At 34.1% G+C, this 21150-nt stretch overlaps 1 protein-coding gene across 6 annotated transcripts in view; it reads left to right on the top strand.

Annotated features, from left to right (window-relative positions):
• LOC138706459 (uncharacterized) overlaps positions 1–21150 on the top strand; it is a 54906-nt gene that overhangs the window by 19445 nt on the left and 14311 nt on the right. Inside the window, exon 5 of one of the 6 annotated variants that reach the window (XR_011333999.1) lies at positions 6105–7442. Coding sequence is in view for 1 of the 6 variants with exons in the window: in XM_069835783.1 (XP_069691884.1) it covers positions 1481–1553 (73 nt within the window). In the remaining 5 variants the exon portion in view is untranslated. Of the gene's footprint in view, positions 1–1480; positions 3854–6104; positions 7443–13506; positions 13660–18678; positions 18796–21150 lie in introns of those variants that run through there. The other 5 variants (XM_069835783.1, XM_069835782.1, XM_069835781.1 and 2 more) reach the window with 5 other exon arrangements.

A 21150-nucleotide genomic window follows, 5' to 3' on the forward strand; every position in this document is an offset into this window, starting at 1 on the left:
GTCGAAATTTAAAAAAAAAAAAAACAAAACAAAAGGTCGTGTATGTCGAAAAACAAAAATAAATAGTCATACTTATTATGTAATCAGTAAAGTGTTATCAATGTTTACTTTTGCACGATTGTGTTTTTTGTTGTATTTACAGCTATTGTTGTTTCTATTGTATTTCTTCCAATCCTGATTAGCCCAATATGATATTTTATCCAAAATGAATTATTCCAACATAAAATTTCGACCAATCTATAGCTAATCTGCATGTACTCGTACATCATCATATTAAATTACATAAAATGGTGAAACAACTGAATCAACTTAGTCTTCCTCAATGACTTCTTCCACTGGATTTACTTTTTCAAACGATAACAGGGGTTCAGAAACAAAGGGATACAAGTGACATTTCTAAAAGATGAGTTAAGTACATCCAGGGTAAGCTAAAGCATAAAAAGTTTTAGTGGAAAAAGGATATCTATTTTAACGTCGTCACACACTAAAATTTAAAATTAAAACTTGATGGAATTTACAAGAACTTAAACATTTTCAATCTCATTTTCTCAAAAGTAACTAAAGTGCACTTATAACCCTTTGCTTCTGAACCCTCTCATTTGAGAGTGAGCGGAGGCACGTTGAGATCCGGTTTTCAGCCTTGTGCTCGGGATATTGCTGTACTAAAGAGAAAATGAGCTCTTGGTTACGTAGATAGCGGCTGTATACAAGAATCCTATAGTTTCTTTCACCTTCGAGAAGGCGTGTGATAACTTGTCCGTTCTGCCTCTGCTCCTCCTTCATGGAGTCAATAACCTCCAAAACGTTGGATGATGAGCCAACAACAGTAATTTTGAATATGATGTATTGGTTTTCCTCTGTCACTCACAATTTCTGCAACATTCAGAAATGAAAATATTAATCATTAGAAGTTACCGAAATTTTAATGTTACTGTGGAAACGGAATGACATAGATGTCTTTGTTGTGTCGGCTGACTATTGCGTTAGACAACTATAGGGGATGAATAGAACTGGACGAAATGTCCTTCAGGACGAGACAATTATTTTATGGACATACGTTGGACGAGATTTGGGTTGGACGAAATGTCTCCCTAGACGAGACAAGTTATGGCAAATGAGATTTTTGGGTTGAACGAAGAAAATGGGACGAAATGTCCTCGAAGTCCATCATTTCATGGGACCAAAGATATTTTTCCTAACGGTCGATACTTTATTATTTGACGTGGTATTATGAAGCAGACATTTTACATTTGTTGAAATGCGGGATTAGCGTATTATGGTTAGTCTATGTGCTCCGAGAGAATGTGTCTCGAAATCATAATAAAAAAGAAGGTTTCTGTATGATATATAACTCGTCTCCACCGTTGATAAATGTTCATTTTGTTATCTGATCTATGACTGAGTTTTTCGGATACAATTTTTTGAAACCATTTTTATTTTCTGGAAGTTTTTATTATTTTCTTTCCTTCTTATGTTACAGCTTAGCAAAATTACTTCGGAATCCGTTTTCAGATTATAAAGGAACTGTTCAACAAGGAAATATCTTGAGTTGACAACTTCAACAATACTTTCCTGAACCACTGATAGTGAAAGTATACATATATAGAAAAAGCAGAAGCAAGAATTTTGCAAGTTTTACAATACTGAAGATGCAATTAGAAAACTATATAAATAGTGTTTGTGTATAAATTCTAAGAACACTTTACGATGTAATCAGAGAAAAAAATAAAACAATTACTCGTTTTTAATTATACAAATAATTTGCTGATATCTCTTGTGATAGTTCATGTCAATGAGTTTCGTCATTCTCCTTAAATGTTCAGTAGGCCTATACACAAGCTCTTAAAAATACTGGGCAGTTTCATAAGGTTGCACGCAGTCTGTGATTAGAGTCGTGCATAACCGGTTACGAAAAATATAAATTATACATTGCTACTGAACGCCTAGAACTGTAGTCGGTATGCAAAGCTCATCCGTCCCGCGGAGTGTCTGAGGTTCGGTTTAACGAATATTCGAGTTGTTTCTCACTTTTTGTGGATGGACGGCAAAGGCAGACCACATTGAGCCATGCAGGAGTACCAAGGGCCCTTACAAGGACGTGATTATCATTGTATAGGCCTATTATTTAATTGATCATTCTTCTCTCACTACAATCAATCATCCATCGATCCAACCATCCATCCATCCATCCATCGACTCATTGATTCATTCACCCATGGATTCATTGATTGATTCACTGATTCACTGATAGATTCATTAACTGATTGATTGATTGATTGATTGATTGATTGATTGATTGATTGATTGATTCATTCATTCATTCATTCATTCATTCATTCATTCATTCATTCACATATTGCAGCTGGTATCGTCAGGAACAAAACATATTTTTTAATGATTTATTAATGAAATATTGCATCTCCTTAGAATAATTAATAGTTATTTATAGTACTTGTGAGGTAAGTGCATCTTTATTGCGCGAGTGGAAAGATTTAAGCACGAGCCCTCATATAATCACCTATAATAGATGGATTTTTAGAATCGATACGTGTACTAGGTAGGTCATGATGTAGGAGCCCGTGATTAGTGAAGAATGGTATCTAAGGTGTTGGATAAATAACAAATTATAATTAATTATATAATTTTAATATATATTTTTTTTTCATTTTAAACGTGTATTTTCGTCTTTTTGAAGTTTCAGGGATTATTTAGAGGTGTTCACGGGACTAATGTGATTAAAAAAATTTCACATTTTACTTCTGTAAACTTAAGAGGAATATTAAAATGTAATTAATCATCGTGTCTGTTTAGCTCAGTTGACTGACGCGTGTTACTTTAAAATCCTATAAACCCAACTTCGCAGGTTCAAGTCTCCTCGCATCCCAAAAGGTAAATTATTACTTACTTTACTTTTGTGGGCTTCTCCACTCTTCAGCGGTTGCCCTGAATTCCCTTCCGCCATCCTTCTCGATCCCGCCAATCCTCCTCCTGCATATGTCGGTCCTTCATCATTTGCATGACACCAGCTTTCCATGTTTTTCTTGGTCTCGCCCGCTTCCTCCTTCCCCGAGGTGACCATTCCAGAATAATCTCTGGCCATCTTTCTTCTTTCATCCTTTTTACATGGCCATACCAATGAAGGGTTCGCTTCTCGATTCTTTCAATTACAGACTCTTCCATCTCTATCATTTGTCTTACCTCCTCATTCCTTCTCCTTTCCAATCTGGATACTCTAGCAACTCTTCTTATTCCCTCCATCTCCGTCGCTTGTATCTTACACTTCTGACGTTCAACAAGTGCCCATCCCTCTGCCTTTCCAGTTACTCCTTGTACATTCCACGTTCCAAATGATAAAGTCCGTTTACGCAGCGAAAGTCGATGCCTGTTAATCCGTCCGGCTTTAATATATTTGGGAAACGTAGCAGTTTATATTTTTATAAGACCGGGTAGCTAGCCCTGTGCTTAACCCCCTCCTTGGAGGACCAGGATTTTCTTTCAGGGTCGACTCCCTTAGCCTTTGTACTGCCAACTACACCGCAAGGCAGCGGTAGTTTTCTGTCAGGGTTCTCTCCCTTAGCTGGTATGTCCCAATTATTGCGTCAGGATCTCGCATTTTCGCCCTTTCATGTCTTAGTTGCAAAATGCACCCAGGGGTCATGACGAGGACTTGCATGAATAGGACTTGGAAGGAATTTATGGCCTTTCTCAGGTTTTAATGGTACACACCCACCAGCAGAGTGTGTCCCCCTGAGACCATATACTGCCCCTTCAAAAAATACGTATTAGATATGGATGCAATGCACAAATTACGACGTAGTAGATACAGAAAAGAGAAGGAGATTGAGTATATATATATATATATATATATATATATTTTTTTTTTAAGAAATGGTAATAAACAAGTGGAGGTAGTGACATCTAGTAACTAATATATTAACTTCTTGAGTAATAGTTGAATGGAAAAGTATACGTGCGTGCCCGGGTACTAGGAAAATACTAATGAACTGTGAGATAAAGTTCAAACTGTGAGGTAAAGTCTTTATCTCACTAGTGAAATAAAGTAATGTTGAATAAAAGCCTACTTTACAAACGCAAAAGTATTTAGTAAAGGCGTGCTTTTCGTTGTGGTCATGGATAAAATTATTAACAACTACTGTTTTAGAGATATGTATTTTGAGTTTAAAGTGTAAACGTTACAATAGAATGTATGTACTTATTTCATCTTCTATTTAGTAATTGTAATTTATTCTGTTCTCGCATTTCTTTATACACCTGATTTCATATTATGCATTACACTTATTTCCTTTGTTTTTACCGGTGTCCATTTTTGATATATATATGTTATGAAGCTAAGTATAATAAAGCATGCAATGAATTTTAGGCCTATATTAAACAAATACATTTTCAAGTTACACACGATAAATTTATTTCAATTGTTACTCCGTTTGTGTACTCAGAAAATGTCAGTGTTCTGTCTAGCCTTCAAAGCATCAGGGGCAACCGGTTGAAATTCGATTATACGGTCGAATGCTCTACCTTGACGGATGCTCTCTGACCGGTCGACTGAAAACCGGTTGTAAGTCCTATTCCGCAGCTATCTAATCAGTGATACTACAAGATTTTTTATACCAACACAATGTACAAACCACGTATATCAGTAACAGAGGCTTTTCGAAATACAGAACTAAGACATTTATATTTCCAGGAATGATATAATAATACACATGACGATGAATCCATGCAATAATTGTACACAATAGTCGCTATATAACAAGAATTTATATCCTTAGATTTCAATTTTGAAGCGGTATGGGTTCTTTAAGTTTTTATATATTATGTCATCAGTTCTCCATTATTCTATCATTAACAGTTTTCTTCCCCGTCTTCCTCTTAGTATCCATTTATCTTAATGTCTATCATCTGATACAATCTTCTGTCCCGAAATTATTCCCGTTTACAATTCCTTCCAATGCATCATTCAGTAGTTAGTTTCTTCTTAGCCAGTGACCCAATCAATTTCTTTTTCTCTTTCTGATTAGTTTCAGTACCCTTCCTTCTTCATTCACTCTTTCAGCGGTTTCTCTTCATTTCGCCGTAATGTACAGTTGTCAAAAGAAAAAGTGTCCACTCTCCTGAAACAAAGTTCCCTTCGGTTATCTTCGCTACAATTCGGAGACAGGCGATGTTACATGTTGTTGGACCACGTTGGCTGATATCTATAGTTATAATTGAAGTATTCTCTGTGTTATTCGATAGCGTAATGGTAGCGTTCCGGCCTCTTATTCCTGAGGTCCGGCGTTCGACTATAACCTCGTGCTTTTTATGTTCTTTTTTGTTCTGTTTTTGAGAGACAAACTATACATAATGGCTCCTTTCTCTTTTACGATTATTCTAATTCTAATCACACTGGAAACTGCAATTGTTTAAAATCGAAAGCCGTGTTAGTCGGTATTACAGGAATAAGTGGGATAAAATCATCATCTTTCCTTTTCACGAGTTTTTTCTTTCACATCAACGCTTATTTCATTATAATATAATTTTGGTGGGTCAATATTTCGCAATAATATGATTGGTGATTCAACATTAAGTATTAAATTATGTGGTGGTATTCCTCGTGATTTCAAAGAATTCAAGAATTCAGTTGTGTAAAACACATTCTGCTCGGAACCTGTATAATAGGTACGCATTACATACATTTTCTAGATTTTTTATAGTGTATCAGCAATGTTATTTAATTGTGTGTTTTTTTTCCACGGCCCCATGAAATCGATGTTGAATATAATAGAAATGAACAACAAGTGAATGTAAAAGAGGCTATTTTAATATTGTCATAAATGCAGGTTTGACCGCTTTTATTTTTATTTCTTATTCCTTTAAAAAATTTAAAGTCCATTTGTCCAATTTTAAGTAGCATATGTTTTTTTCCTAGTTATGAAGGCCATATGTGCAAACTTTGGCATGTATCGGGCAAAGCGTGTCGAGTTTAGAGGCGCACATACGCACGCACGCACGCTCTCGCTCTCTCTCTTTTTCACTTTTACATATTACGAGTAGATAGTGGCATGATTAAATCTTTCAGTTCATTATTTTCTCCTTTGTTATAGTGTGGGAAAATTGCAGAAGATACCGTTTGCAATTTATCGATCAAAAGTTGCCTTGAAAAAACCTCAATTGGAACTGCACCTGTGAAAGCAACAGAAATAAGCGAAAACTGCAATTATGACCAAAATTCACTCGAAAATTGAAGTTCTAAAAGAGCAGCGAATAAGTTGTAAGTTTTGTAATACCTAGAATTCAACATTAAAATAATGACAAATAAAATACTAAATGTTATATTAGGCCTATATTCCAAGACATGTATGCCACAATTAATACAAAACTTGAAAATAAAGACTAAAAAATTCAGACATTTGTGTATTTCTTTTAATATTCAGACAATTGGTTTAAACATTCTTAGTAGTGTTTCCCAATACAACGAACTTCTTACCTTACATGCAAAGTTGTTAAGAATTATTAGGTAATATAGGCTTATATGCTCATCTATGACACTACCAGCTTCTTCACACAAACATCATATTGGGAATAAGAAAATTAAAATATGACGTAAGTGATCTGTGAGAACACCAATTAGTGTTCGAATTTCTGCTATATTTCCTACCATTGTATGTATGTAGGGGAGACCCGGGCAAAACGAATAACCCGGGCAAAGAGAATAATGCCTATTTCTTAGAAACGCCAACAGGTAGCGCTTTCTGCTATGTTGGGGAAGAATCCCTACCAGATTTTGCTGCTGGAACTGACTTGTCGTCATTCTAGCTAGTAAGAGACGAAGTCAGCGTGTGTTTGAAGAAAATGGACTGTTTTCTTAAAATATTTCAAGGTAAGAGAAACATATATACAACATAGAGTACTGCAGAAACTCTTTGTTATGTGATAGTAATATATAGGCGATAGAATTAGTTCTAAAATGCCGTACTTACGAAGAAGATTATTGACGTTTATGTTTGCATAACCTTAAATGAAAAGCGAAGTGGCGTCTGCGGGCAAAGTGAATAGGGCAAAGTAGATAACTTATCCACTATATAAGTGTCAGCTGTATTTTTGTATATATTTGTCTATTGTAATAAAGCGTTTTAGATCATTTTACATAGTGGAGGCATTAAGTCACACCAATTAAATTATAAATCAGCAACATTGATCTTAATTTTTACTTAAAAAGGTCGTAATGTGTTTTCAGATGGTTTAATTTTTCAAGAGGAAGACGGAGCAAGCCAAATGGTCGGAAGAAGACATGAAGAAAGCACTTGAAGAAATAAAATCTTCCAATCAGTGGTTCTGCTATCTGGCCATACAACCATAATGTGTTTGTTGATGAAGAGTTTGCTGCAGATGAACTTACAGATCGCCCACAATGAGACTGATTCGGAAATGTAGACTAGGAGGTAAACCTGCACACCAAAAACTGAAATCGCCAATACCTAAAACTAGAGACAGATTATAAATAGTATTAGACTATATGAGAACTAGCTCAGGAAGTGATTAGGTAACTAGGCCTTAAGGCATATAGGAAAATCACCCAAACTCACACGGACTGGCTCCCCTTGTGAGTAACCACCGCTACGTAAGAAGGAGGCCCTTGCCCTGAAGGGATTTTATGAGCTTGATAATAAGATTTTAATAGTAATAATAATAATAATAATAATAAGTTATTATTATTATCATCATCATCATGATTCCTCGTCCGTGCAAGTGACTTTTGGGGCTGAGAGAAGGTGTTCATTTGAGCTCCAAGCCTGTTGACCACTTGTCTCACTCTGATTTTCGTCGTTCCGTTTGATGGTAATTAAGAGAATTCTGGGAGGAAAAACATCGAAAACGAACTTAATCTAATAAATACGGAGGATAATGTCATGAATGAATGAATGAATGAATGAATGAATGAATGAATGAATGAATGAATTGACGGAAGAACGAATGAGAGACAAAGAGGAATTATCATTAAAAAGTACACGAGATACTCGCGTCCTTACAAGCATTCTTGGGACTCACAGGAGTGAAGCTAGAGTGAATTATGAAGGTAGGCAGAGTAATTATGTGTTAATTGTAGAATCATTGCACTCATAAGACCCAGATAAGCCTCTGATGAGATCGTTTATTTATTTCCCCTGTTAGGCCTATGAGAAAATATTTTTTATGGTTATTGTTATGTTCAGCATGCACAGATGCGGAATTAAAATTTGAAGCGAGTCTTGATGGGAGTCCACCTGTATGTAGACAACAATTTCACACGACTGTCCACAAGTAGCGTATATACAGGGTCTCTTTTTTACTGTACATGCGCAGTGTGTTGTAAGCGAAATTTATACAATAATGGATCTCCAAATTTTATTTTCGCATCTGTACGTAGATAGCAATACATTTTTAAATTGGATTGTTTTCACAATTAAGGCGTTCAGAATAAAGACGGCAGATCCCAACCGATCTCGAATTTTGAGACACGTGTATGGCTGAGTACTCCTGCCATTAACCTTTCATACGGTGAAGTATCATATTAATTGGGATATGCCAAAGCTCTCATATTTCACATTGAAAATTAGTCCTTAGTGGGAAGGAAAGCTTTCTCAGTGAATAAATTGCATATAGCCAACTATGTGGGCTTTTGTTTGCGTCCACTACAAGTTCATGGCGTTGTAGTCAATATGATGGCGTTCAGTAACACTTTTACCCGACATTCATAGTGCTCCTTCTTGGATTTACTTACTAAAAATTAAACTTTTCGATACATTCATATATAGGCTAGATTATACGTATAAGGACTTACAGATAAAGAAACTCATTATTATCCCATTTTTTTAATTTTCATATAGATAGGTACTCTGTAGGTACAACAGAAAAGCAGACGAACTACTAACAACAAAGACTCAAGAATTTGCAGGTACACTGTTAGAACTATATTTAACAAATCCTAAAAAAATTAAGTCTTAATGTTAAAAATTCACAAAGGTTTTAAAACAAACATAAAATGTCATTTTTCTCAAAATGAATTTTCTTTGGGATCTGACGCTGTTATTCTTAGCTCCTCAATTTTGTAGTAAGTTAGTGCTACATATTAATTTAATACTTTCATTTGTCCCTTAAGGGGAGAGGATAGTCTTTTTTTTAACTTTTATTCTATTTGGTGTAAATTATTAATTTTTTGTATGTAGAGAGCTCATAGCTGTGGCAACTCAAGCAAATAAAAATAGTTTGAAAAAATATATATTTGGGGGCCCAAATTTGAAAAAAATATGCCCAATGCAGGATTGTACTAAAACCGATATATCTAAACCGTTTTTAAAGATAGATTCAAACTGTTTTTGCAATGTATTTGCAAAAGTATGTTCTACAAACTGTCTGTAACAGAATTTTGATATTAGTCCCTACGTTTGTAAAATAAACAATTAAAATTTAGTAACAATTTTCTGATTTCCTTTCTTGCAAACAAACGGACGTGCTTTTAAAATGATATCAATTAACAAAATCCTGTTACAGAGAAAAGTTTCCTAATAGTCTAAAGAATGTGTGTTCTAAATTCCATGCATGTATATATAATAATTCAGAAATTATATCCATTTTGTCTGGCAATGTAGCAAAAAAAATGAAGTTACTGGAAACCGATAAAAGCTGGCGTGTGATTTAAAAATCCATAGCGCAGGAAGTTTAAAAATGACGTCTCAACATCCGATAAGGGTACAAATACCCACAAAATTTTATGCAATGCATTCCACACATATCAAAGGGTATTTTAAAGAAAAAAAATTGAAAATTTAATTTACTGGAAACAACAATAAAAGTGGGCGAGTGATTTAAAAATCCATAATGCAGAAAGTTTAAAAATGGCGATCAACACATATCACAGAGTATTTTAAAGATTTTTTTGAAAATTTAGTCATTTTTCATCAAAAATACCATCCTCTCCCCTTAAGGAATTAGATTAAGATTTGTTCTTATGTACAATATTGTTTCGCTAACTGTCTGCACCGTTATTTTTTATGTATTATTGTATGTTTTACATTGCGAGCAGTCTAAGTTTTCAAATTGTACTATGTTACATTGTTACTAGCATCTGTAGCATGTTTAATAGCTAAAGACATTGAATATGATAATTTTATTATACTGTACGAATGACTTTCTACCTCTGATTTTGATCAATATTAGGTCCCCTACTTTTTCTAGTGTTTATAAATGATCTTGCCCCCCTAATAAAAGATGTAGGTCATCCCATATTATTTGCAGATGGCACAACTATAGTAATTACAGACAATAACTCCAACACATTCCAATCTTCAACACAAGAAATTGTCTTCAAAATATGTGACTGGTTCTCAGTCAATAAATTGGTATTAAATTGTAACAAAACTAACATAATTCATTTTAAATGCTGTTCAAATTCAAACTCGCAACTTTCTAGCGCAATAATTAACAATAGATCCCTATTAGAAACAACAACAACCAAATTTCTTGGCTTAAAAATCGATAATGTGTTAAACTGGAAAAACCATATTGAAGAAATTACCCCCAAACTAAATTAAGCTTGTTTTGCTATTAGGTCTATGCAAAAGATAGTAAATATCAATACCTTACAAACAATATACTTTGCATACTTCCACTCGGTAATGAGTTTTGGAATAATATTCTGGGGAAATTCGACAGATAGTAACACTATATTTCTATTACAAAAAAAAAGAGTAATTAGAGTAATAGTAGGTGCAAAATCTAGGGAATCGTGTAGGACTATTTTTAAAAAAACTACAAATAATGCCCATGGCTTGTCAGTATATCTTTTCATTAATAATCTTTCTCATATGTAATCGTGAAAATTTTGTAACTAATTCAACAGTTCATAGCATAAATACACGTCAAAAAATGACTTTCATACTCCATCGGCAAGTCTATCGTGCTATCAAAAAGGGGTGCGTTATATGGCAGTAAACATTTTTAATAGCCTCCCTATCGATATAAAAAGTGAAACTCAAAACATAAGATTATACAGGGCCAAATTAAAGAGATACCTAATTTTAACGCCTTCTATTCTGTAGGTGAATTCATGACATTCAATAACACTTCATGAAATTGATACCAAAACTATGTGTTGTACTAGTAGACTACATTGTAAATCTCGTTTGTATATATTTCATCTAGACTGTAAATATAAATTAAGACTTTATAATAGTAATAAGTTTTTTTACTTGTTTCATATTCTAGCTATAAAGCAATGTATGAATACCATGGAATGTTAATAAATACAATACAATGCAATATGGCGAAGTAGAAGAGAAGGCCTGACGACCTTAACTTCACCCTAATAAATAATTATAATTCTAAATTTGATTGGGCAAACGTAAGAGCGTGAAGAGAAAAGCCTACTCGACAATTAATTTAATTCGTGATTATGGGCATGAATTGGGTTACAAATTAACTTATTATCATTTATTCCCTTGAAATTAACCGACAAAAATATACAAAGATCAGAAGCTTCAATAAAATATTTTATTTTACAAGATTCAGCATCATAAGCTGATGCAATGGGGCACAAATACACGAGTTCGAAACCGATTGTTACTAAAAGTAGTCTTTATAATTTCAAAACAATGCTTATTCTATTATCAACAGTAATCTCACTAGACGTTTTGATTTATCTAGAGAAAATCAAAATTAGAGTGGGATTTAATTGACTATTACACGACTAGAAGAAAGTATATAAAGATTAGAAGTAACGAAGTACTCCAATACAATAAAATATTAATTTACTTACGAAAAGACAACTGTCTTCAAATGTATTATTGTACCATCTCAACATTACAGATATTACGCTAGATGCATGCTAGATGGCAGTAGTGTCTTTATACAGGCAGTGTAATGATTACTATTCAATAAATCTTAATATTAAACAATCTCTGATACGTGACTATCCATAATATCTTATACAGAAGCTATAACATAACCTAACTAATATACACAAGTGTTAGAAAAGTTTTAATTAACGACGATGACATAAAAAATAAACATGAATAATTTTAAAAGGAATAATTATTGAATGTACAATTTTCAAATTTGAATGTGGTTGGTGGTTCAATTGATGTTATATTGGTCGTGTGCTAATAGAAGTGGAACTCGTTGATTTAGGCCTACATGGTGTATTCAACTTATTCAGGATTTCCGAATGAATAATTTTAAAAGGAATAATTACTGAATGTACAATTTTCAAATTTGAATGTGGTTGGGGCTTCAATTGATGTTATATTGGACGTGTGCGTAATAGAAGTGGAACTCGTTGATTTAGGCCTACATGGTGTATTCAACTTATTCCGAATGGATAATTTTAAAAGGAATAATTATTGAATGTACAATTTTCAAATTTGAATGTGGTTGGTGGTTCAATTGATGTTATATTGGACGTGTGCGTAATAGAAGTGGAACTCGTTGATTTAGGCCTACATGGTGTATTCAACTTATTCATGAATAATTTTAAAAGGAATAATTATTGAATGTACAATTTTCAAATTTGAATGTGGTTGGTGGTTCAATTGATGTTATATTGGTCGTGTGCTAATAGAAGTGGAACTCGTTGATTTAGGCCTACATGGTGTATTCAACTTATTCAGGATTTCCGAATGAATAATTTTAAAAGGAATAATTATTGAATGTACAATTTTCAAATTTGAATGTGGTTGGTGGTTCAATTGATGTTATATTGGACGTGTGCGTAATAGAAGTGGAACTCGTTGATTTAGGCCTACATGGTGTATTCAACTTATTCAGGATTTCCGAATGAATAATTTTAAAAGGAATAATTATTGAATGTACAATTTTCAAATTTGAATGTGGTTGGTGGTTCAATTGATGTTATATTGGACGTATGCGTAATAGAAGTGGAACTCGTTGATTTAGGCCTACATGATGTATTCAACTTATTCAGGATTTCCGAATGGTGCTCTTCATTTATTTGTAAATCGGATTTTAGAAGATGTATAGGTATGATCAGTGATTTTTATTAATCCTTGTTCTTGAATGCCAATGCGAGTCATATTTGAAACTGCTGTGCATCGACTGGAGTGGTTTGTAATTTATATATATATATATATATATATTTTTTTTTTTTTTTTTGACGTCCAGACCAGCCGTTGCTCGTAAGCAACGAGACCAGCGCAGTTTCAAATGTTGGCAAACAAAGAAACAAATGCTAGGGACGCGATAAAATTAAACAAATGCTAGGGACGCGATAAAATTAAACAAATGCTAGGGACGCGATAAAATTGTGCGATAAGCAGCCATGATTGGTTGAAATACGTCCTTTCGTACCGTTTTATTGGCCAAAGTAGTATGACGTAGTGAGAGTGTAATAGTCAGTGTAAAAACCCTAATGTTATTTGCGTGCTAGAAAAGCTTACAAGTCAGGAAATTGGAGGAACACAATCGTGTGAAATGATGCAATTCCTTTCTCCAACACTTTCCTTGTGTAGGCTATATATAAAGACAGGACATTACTCATCAACCACTTCTGGGAGTAGTTCTGTGTAACCTCAACTTCTAAAAGGATATCTTAACGTAACAATTTGAAAAATTTTCTTTCTATTATAAAATTTCAGACATACGACTTGAGTCAAGTCTTTTTAAAAGGTAAGTCTTTGAAGTTAGGGCACGCTTATGATATTTTAAAATTTAAAACCCATATAATATGTATCTAGGTTCAATTCTCAGTGAAGAAGGGATTTATTTTACACAGGAGTAGTTGTACATGTTTGCATTGTGTTTCTTTTGTGTTGTCGTAAGCGGAAAGCTAGTATCATGCTGAAAACACGACCATGAAGTCCAGATATTTCTCTTTGAAATTGGATCATAATAAAAGATTTAAACTGTAAGAACCGAATGGATTTAATGCTAGAAGAAAGGTTCTAGTGATGACTAGTAATAATTGTGGTAATATTGATGCTGGTGATGGTGATTGTGGTTGTAAGAATTTTAATTTTTACGTTGGCGTTATTATTATTATTATCATTATTATTTTTATTATTACTGTATTTTCATTATCGTTGTCTTCAAAACATTATTTTTCCTAGTGTATACGTTTAAAAAGAGAGAGATAACCTAATATGTTATTTTATTTTAATATTTCGCTTATGCACCAAATAACAAAATCACCAAAGGGATGTAAACATCAGTTGATTTTCAACCTATATGAGCCATTTAGGTACCAGTAAAACATTATTGTTTCTGATGACTTGTACAGAAGTGTCTCGATTATCCGGACTATAGGGGCCTATGGCAATCTGGAAGAAATCCGGATAATGCGAAGGGTGAGAGCGTTATGTGGTTTTTGATCCTGTAATCTTAAAGGCACAAAGGTCGGATTCAATAATGTAGAAAGACGTTGCTCACATTATGTAATGAACGAATTTTTATTCATCATAGCGTACAGTATGTAATTGACTATAAAAACCTTGTTATTGTTCAGTACTGTATATACGTACACTACTGTAATAAAAAAAGCGATCCGGATAACACACAAGGCCAGATAATCGAAGTCCGGGTAATCGGGACTCTACTGCAGTTGTTTTCTGCTTATAAGGTAAACATTGGTAATTTCGTGATAATTTCATGAACATTAATTTAAAATGCAAATGTGTAAATATATCCTTATTCCGATTTTTTTCATCTAAAAGACGATAATTTGCTGTACAAATCTGGAGACATAAAAGATTGGATACGTTCTTGAACAAGTGCCAAAAATCACTTTTACAACTTAAGCTAAAAGGTTGGTTATTTCGTGATAACCTTGGTAATTTCGTGATATTACAGTGACTATTTCGTTTATATGACGTCATTCCATTTTCGACCAATGAAGTGTAATGAAATTTTGAATTCCAACCAATCACAGTCAGACTTTGCGATAATTTCTGCAGCTAGATTTATCGCTATCAATTTATCGCATGGTCGTTCTTTTGTTTAGTCGTCGCCAACTGTTTCCCCGTAAATTGATGATCATGAATACATTAAGATGCAACTACACGGTTAAACTTTTCTTTCAACTTTAAAGCAATGAATGCGAGATTGATATTTAATATTAATTAATATATTTACGCAGTGAAGACCATGTTCAAAACGGCGCACCATGTAGACACAAAATATTTATGCATGTTAATTGAACGTACCTTTTAAACTTGATTCTATTCTTCCCAGATTGCACGCATATGCGATTGGAATATTGAACTGTGTAGATGCAGCTTTAGTTCCGTTACACACTACAGCGATAATGCGTTTGTCGAGCTATAAAAAATGTTTTCGTGTAGCACTCATTGTAAGTAACGGTCGAAACAAGGCACAGCTGACATTGGTCCTGCTTCCACAGGTAGGCCTAACGTAACCTATAAAATTGTAGCCTATAACATTTGTATTGAAATTAAACAATTAATAGACGTTCAAATGTATGTAACATCATCGCATATCAAACTCAAAGGCCTTGCATAGTAATAATGTCTTTGAACAAACTGCCTTTCGTATGGCGTAATAAAATTCGTGTTTTAATTAGGCCTATCTATACAGAGATGGCTTCACTGTGTAGCAACATGTCTCACTGTGAATACATAAGCATTGGTATATAGCTGTCCCCACTGTTACTGTTAAATTAAATTATGATTTCAGCAGATAATGAAAATGTATTTGTTATAATAATAAGAGAAAAGTGCAGTACAGGTAATTAACAATGTTAACCCTTTATTTCGCTTTTCGCAATTGGCATTACTGAATAATGACATCGAATTTCTTTATTGCAATAATCGATATTCATCTAAGAGTATTTCAACTTCACAAAGTCTGAATAGGTTAAGTATTCGTTAATATACAATTATTAACATTTTGTGATCGAATTTTAGGGATATATTATTCGCTCGTGGATTTATCGGCAGATCTCAGACCTCTCGTGACATTACTACAGATAATTTCATGAGAGGTAGAAAAATTGTGGAAAAATTCATTAATGTGAAATGAAATTCTCATTTATTGTTACTATACTTCAAACATAGTAATTCCGTCTAATATTCATAGCAAGAAAACATAGAAATACATATCAACACGTAATAAGAATGAAAACAAAGTAAAAATTGAAATTGAAAAGGGATCTTCTTTGCCCTGAAAGGGTAACACTTTTATTACGGACTTTACTATAGCCTATATTACTAGGGTAACTCCAAAAGTAATGCATAATATTTGTTTAAAAATTATATTTTTATCCTACACCTTTGCTATTTTCACAGAATGTAGATGCATCCTTTAGGAACAAAGTGCCACTTTTCCACATAATCCCCGTCCCTTTCAACTGCCTTACATAACCTAGAAACGAGGACCTGTAGACCAGCACGGTAAAAGTCAGGACTAACACGTCTGAACCACTCTTTAGCAGCGTGCACAAGGGAGTCGACTTCTAACCTCCTTCCGCGAAGGGATCCTTCAGTTTACCAAAGAGATGGTAATCGCACGGTGCCAGTTCAGGACTGTAAGGCGGCTGTTTCAGTGTTGTCTATCCGAATCTGATCTGGTCTGTGGTCTCGTGAATGATATATGGCTATGCGTTGTCGTGCAATAGCAGAATATCCAGCTTCTCCCGATGTCGTCGAATACGACTCAGTCGAGCTTGAAGTTTCTTGAGAGTTGAAGCATGCGCGTCAGAATTAATGGTGGTTCCGTGTGGCATGATGTTCACAAGCAAGAGTCCTTCTGAATCGAAAAACACTGTAGCCATAACTTTTACTGCCGAATGTGTACTTTTGAATTTCTATTTCTTTGGTGAATTTGCATGATGCCACTCCATTGTCTGCCTCTGTCTCCGGTCCAAAATATTGTAGCCATGTTTCATCTTCTGTAACAATTCTTGCAAGTAAGTCATCTAGCACTTATAATTGGCACTTAGCACGATAACAAATCAAACAGAAGCTACACTGAACCCATTGCGTCTCCCTTTTCTTTTTTGTTATCACATCTTATCTTTAGATTTCTAAAATTCTTATTGTAATGCAATTTTTAAAATAATATAAAATGTAACACTTAATATTCAACAAAATTTCGCCTCAAACAGCTAAGATTTCTATCAGTAAAGCTAAGCCTATATATCGACTACAGCTCTGTCTAAAATTCCAAAAACATTTCCTAAAATTTCATCAAGATACAATAAATCTTTGTACTAAATATCATATGCTTACCTTTAGTAATAAGCCTGTAATATAATTACAAACATCCACAAAATTTGTAAGCCTGAGAAGTCGACGCTAACTTGCTCTCTCCAAACATAAAAGTTCACTGAAGCAGCTACAATAGTCACACAAAGCGTAGCTATATGTTTCTGGAAACTGGACAACATATGAAATCCCTTGGCGGAAATTTGAATCTCGTAACACCATTGGTTAGTTCACGAAAGAGCAAAGAAAAAGTATTACGAAATAACCACTGCCACGAAATTACCAATGTATACCCTATTGAAAAAGCAAATACAATTTTTGTGTCCGTATAAATAAATGAGAAATATTATAACCTCATTATATCTATAACTCAAAAATAATCTTTCAACAAAATTTTCTCAGGATCAAGTTGATTTAATACATTTATTTTTTTAATGGTTGGCACTTCCATTATTGAGAACACAATTAAATTTTAAAGTTTTAAAATTTAATTACATTTACGTATAATAAAAATGAATGCTTGTAATATTCTGCTACTTCATTCATGTAGTATTTCTAAATTTATATTTTAATTCTTTCTTTGAAAATGTAGCAGTTCGTGATAGCTAAGTTATCAAATATAATAAGACATAAGAAATTAAATCTTCATTCAATAATATCTTTACTTTATTCATTATTTACATGTTATTCTCTTTGCGAAATAGTACCAATAAACATCATGAGAGGTTTCTATGCTTAGAATAAATCTACGACCGTAACTGAAAAATTATTGTTGTATTATCTATGGTAATAATGGTAATGTCTATTCAAGTCAAGAACCGTACTAGTCTAAAACAATATGACGTCACTGAATAATGTGCGGTTGATTGAAAGCAAAAGCCTATAGTAAACGCAATAAAATATAACTCGTAAATAATTGTTTATAACTACCGATTTTACACATAGGCCTATTATGACAATTCGTATCAGTGCAATGTAATTAATAATTACGCTAGATTAAAAGAAACCTAATGTGGTTATACATTAATATGTACTTGATATTTTCTGTTTACCACGTGAGTAGGCTAGTGATACTTTAGTATGGTCCATGGCTTGGATATATAATATACAATTTTGACAATTCCGAAAATATCTTTAGAGAAGGAATTGAAAATGTTTCTTTACTTAATTACTATAGTTATGATGCCTAGTTTTTTAGAAAAAAAATATGGAAAGAGATTCATAGAATCCCTATAATTACGTGAAATATTTAAGTTGTTGGTGGTCGTGTGATTTCAAATTATCGTAGGTCACCGATTGATGAGAATCATCTTAGCATAATTAATCATAAAACCAAACATTTGAACTTTCAATGAATACCATTACTAGCGAAAGAAATTCATTGAAACAGCTTCACTGCTCAAGCCACTAATAATATCTTTAATGTAATACATATACGATGATAATGAAACTTACTTTATTTGTTCTATAATATTACGTTGCTGATACATTGGCTCGCTAAATAGCAATGATACAGAGCGTTCGCCTACGGGTGGGGCCAGGAAAGCGGCCTGCCTGCGGTGTCGCTTGCGGGAATCGTCTATCCGTAAGCTTCCGCTTTCTATAACTTACTATACTCTGTAGGGTTTTAATTTTGAAAGTTTAGCAGCAGTGAAGACTTATGTTTTCGAAACACTAACTTCCTGTGAAACACGTCTTAGAGATTTATTAGGAGAGCGTGGAAATTATGCACTGATTTCATCAATTTTTCTCCCGTCAATACTCTATGTTTTCGCTTAGGAATTGTGGCATTTATCGACCCTGTTGTCCTTAATTTGTTAACAAGACGTCTAACAGTTTCTCTACCCTGAATTGGAGCACCCGAATATTTCACTTCAAATTGCCTACGAACCTCTCTACATTACTCTGTTTTCACATGTGCATCATACATAAAAAGTCTCTGTTCAAGCGTGAATTTTGCGTTTTGCATTGTTAACAAATTTTACACACACGCTGAATATTTAAGCAACTGTGTCAAGAAACTGCACTGTACGTGTTAAATACTGCAACATCTGGCTCACAACTGATAACTTGTCGACCTTGATGTCCTTGATTGTCGAGCGTGTCTCAACAACTGCGCGCACAAAGCGGCGTATCAGTACATGCCGCTTTCCTGGCCTCACCCGTAGGCGAACGCTCTGTATATTGCGAGTTGGATCGGCGCGCTTCCGCTTTGGAGCAAGATCTGTGTAGAGCATTACAGAAATGTTAACGGACATTTATTTTTGAATAGGTGCTCACTTAAACGTTCGACGTTAAAATTGTTTGAATTTAAGTAAATTTATTCCCACCCTAAATGGCGTTTTATTAATCTTGTGCTTTGATGATTTTACAATAATTCGTAACGAAATTATTTAATATTATTACTAATACAAATGGAGTTATCCATAATGCTCTTCATTATCTAATTCTGAAGTTATTCAAACTTACGGTAATAAAGCGTCTGTTGCTAAGTGAGGTATGTCTAAGTTCCTTTTTCTTGAAATTATACAGAATGTGGTCGACCTGGTTGGCGAGTTGGTATAGCGCTGGCCTTCTACGCCCAAGGTTGCGGGTTCGATCCCGGGCCAGGTCGATGGCATTTAAGTGTGCTTAAATGCGACAGGCTCATGTCAGTAGATTTACTGGCATGTAAAAGAACTCCTGCGGGACAAAATTCCGGCACATCCGGCGACGCTGATATAACCTCTGCAGTTGCGAGCGTCGTTAAATAAAACATAACATTTAACATTTACAGAATGTGTAAAAAAACATTCAACATTTTGTGAGGCGATAGTTTTCTTGCTTTGATGAATACTAAGTCATATAAACATTAGTACTTGTTCATCAACATCACAGCAGATGCTCAATGTGATTTACATAAAAAAGCATTCAATATTTTGTGAAGTGACAAAACAAAAATTGTCTAATGAACATGGATCCTAAAATTAAATTTTGTGCGAAACAAGGACTTTCAAACTGAATTTTAAGAACTGCATATGCTCTAATGTGAAGCAGCCATTGGTAAAAAGAGAAACTGTATGAATGATCCATATCTTCAGAAATCTGACGATTAAAGTTGGCTTGGAAAAACATCTGTGGACATTGAGAGTTGGTCGTAAAATCCTTAGGAAGAATAAGATATTGTGTATTATACTTATGAAAGATTTATTCAACTTGTCATTACTTTCATAATAGCATAATAAGCATATTTTAACTTTATTTGTTTGTGTAAAATTCTAACTTTTAATGGTAATAATACTAAATTACAAACGGTTTTTAAGGAACTCGGAGGTTCATTCCCGCCCTCACATAAGCCCGCCATCGGTCCCTATTCTGAGCAACATTAATCCAGTCTCTACCATGATGTCCCACCTCTCTCAAATCCATTTCAATATTATTCTTCCATCTACGTCTCGACTTCCCCAAATATGTTTTTCCTTCCGGCGTCCCGACTAACACTCTATATCCATTTCTGGATTCGCCCATACGTGCTACATGCTCTACCCATCTCAAGCGTCTGGATTTAATGTTCCCAATCAGGTGTTACCTGAAGAATACAATGCGTGCAGTTCTGCGTTATGTAACTTTCTCCAATCTCCTGTAACTTCATCCCTCTTAGCACCAAATATTTTCCTCAGCACCTTATTCTCAAACACCCTTAACTTCTATTCCTCTCTCAAAGTGAGAGTCCAAGTTTCACAACCATACAGAACAACAGGTAATATAACTGTTTTATAAATTCTAACTAAGTTTCTCAACCGAATAATAAAGGCATTTCCATGTTTATTCTGTGGTTAATTTCCTCCCGAGTGTAATTTATATTTGTTACAGTTGCTCCCAGGTACTGGAATTGTTTCACCTTTTCAAATAATACATTTTCAATTTTTATATTCACATTTCGTACTATGTTACGGTCACG

Source organism: Periplaneta americana, chromosome 9 (assembly GCF_040183065.1).
Source record: "Periplaneta americana isolate PAMFEO1 chromosome 9, P.americana_PAMFEO1_priV1, whole genome shotgun sequence".
NCBI lineage: Eukaryota > Metazoa > Arthropoda > Insecta > Blattodea > Blattidae > Periplaneta > Periplaneta americana.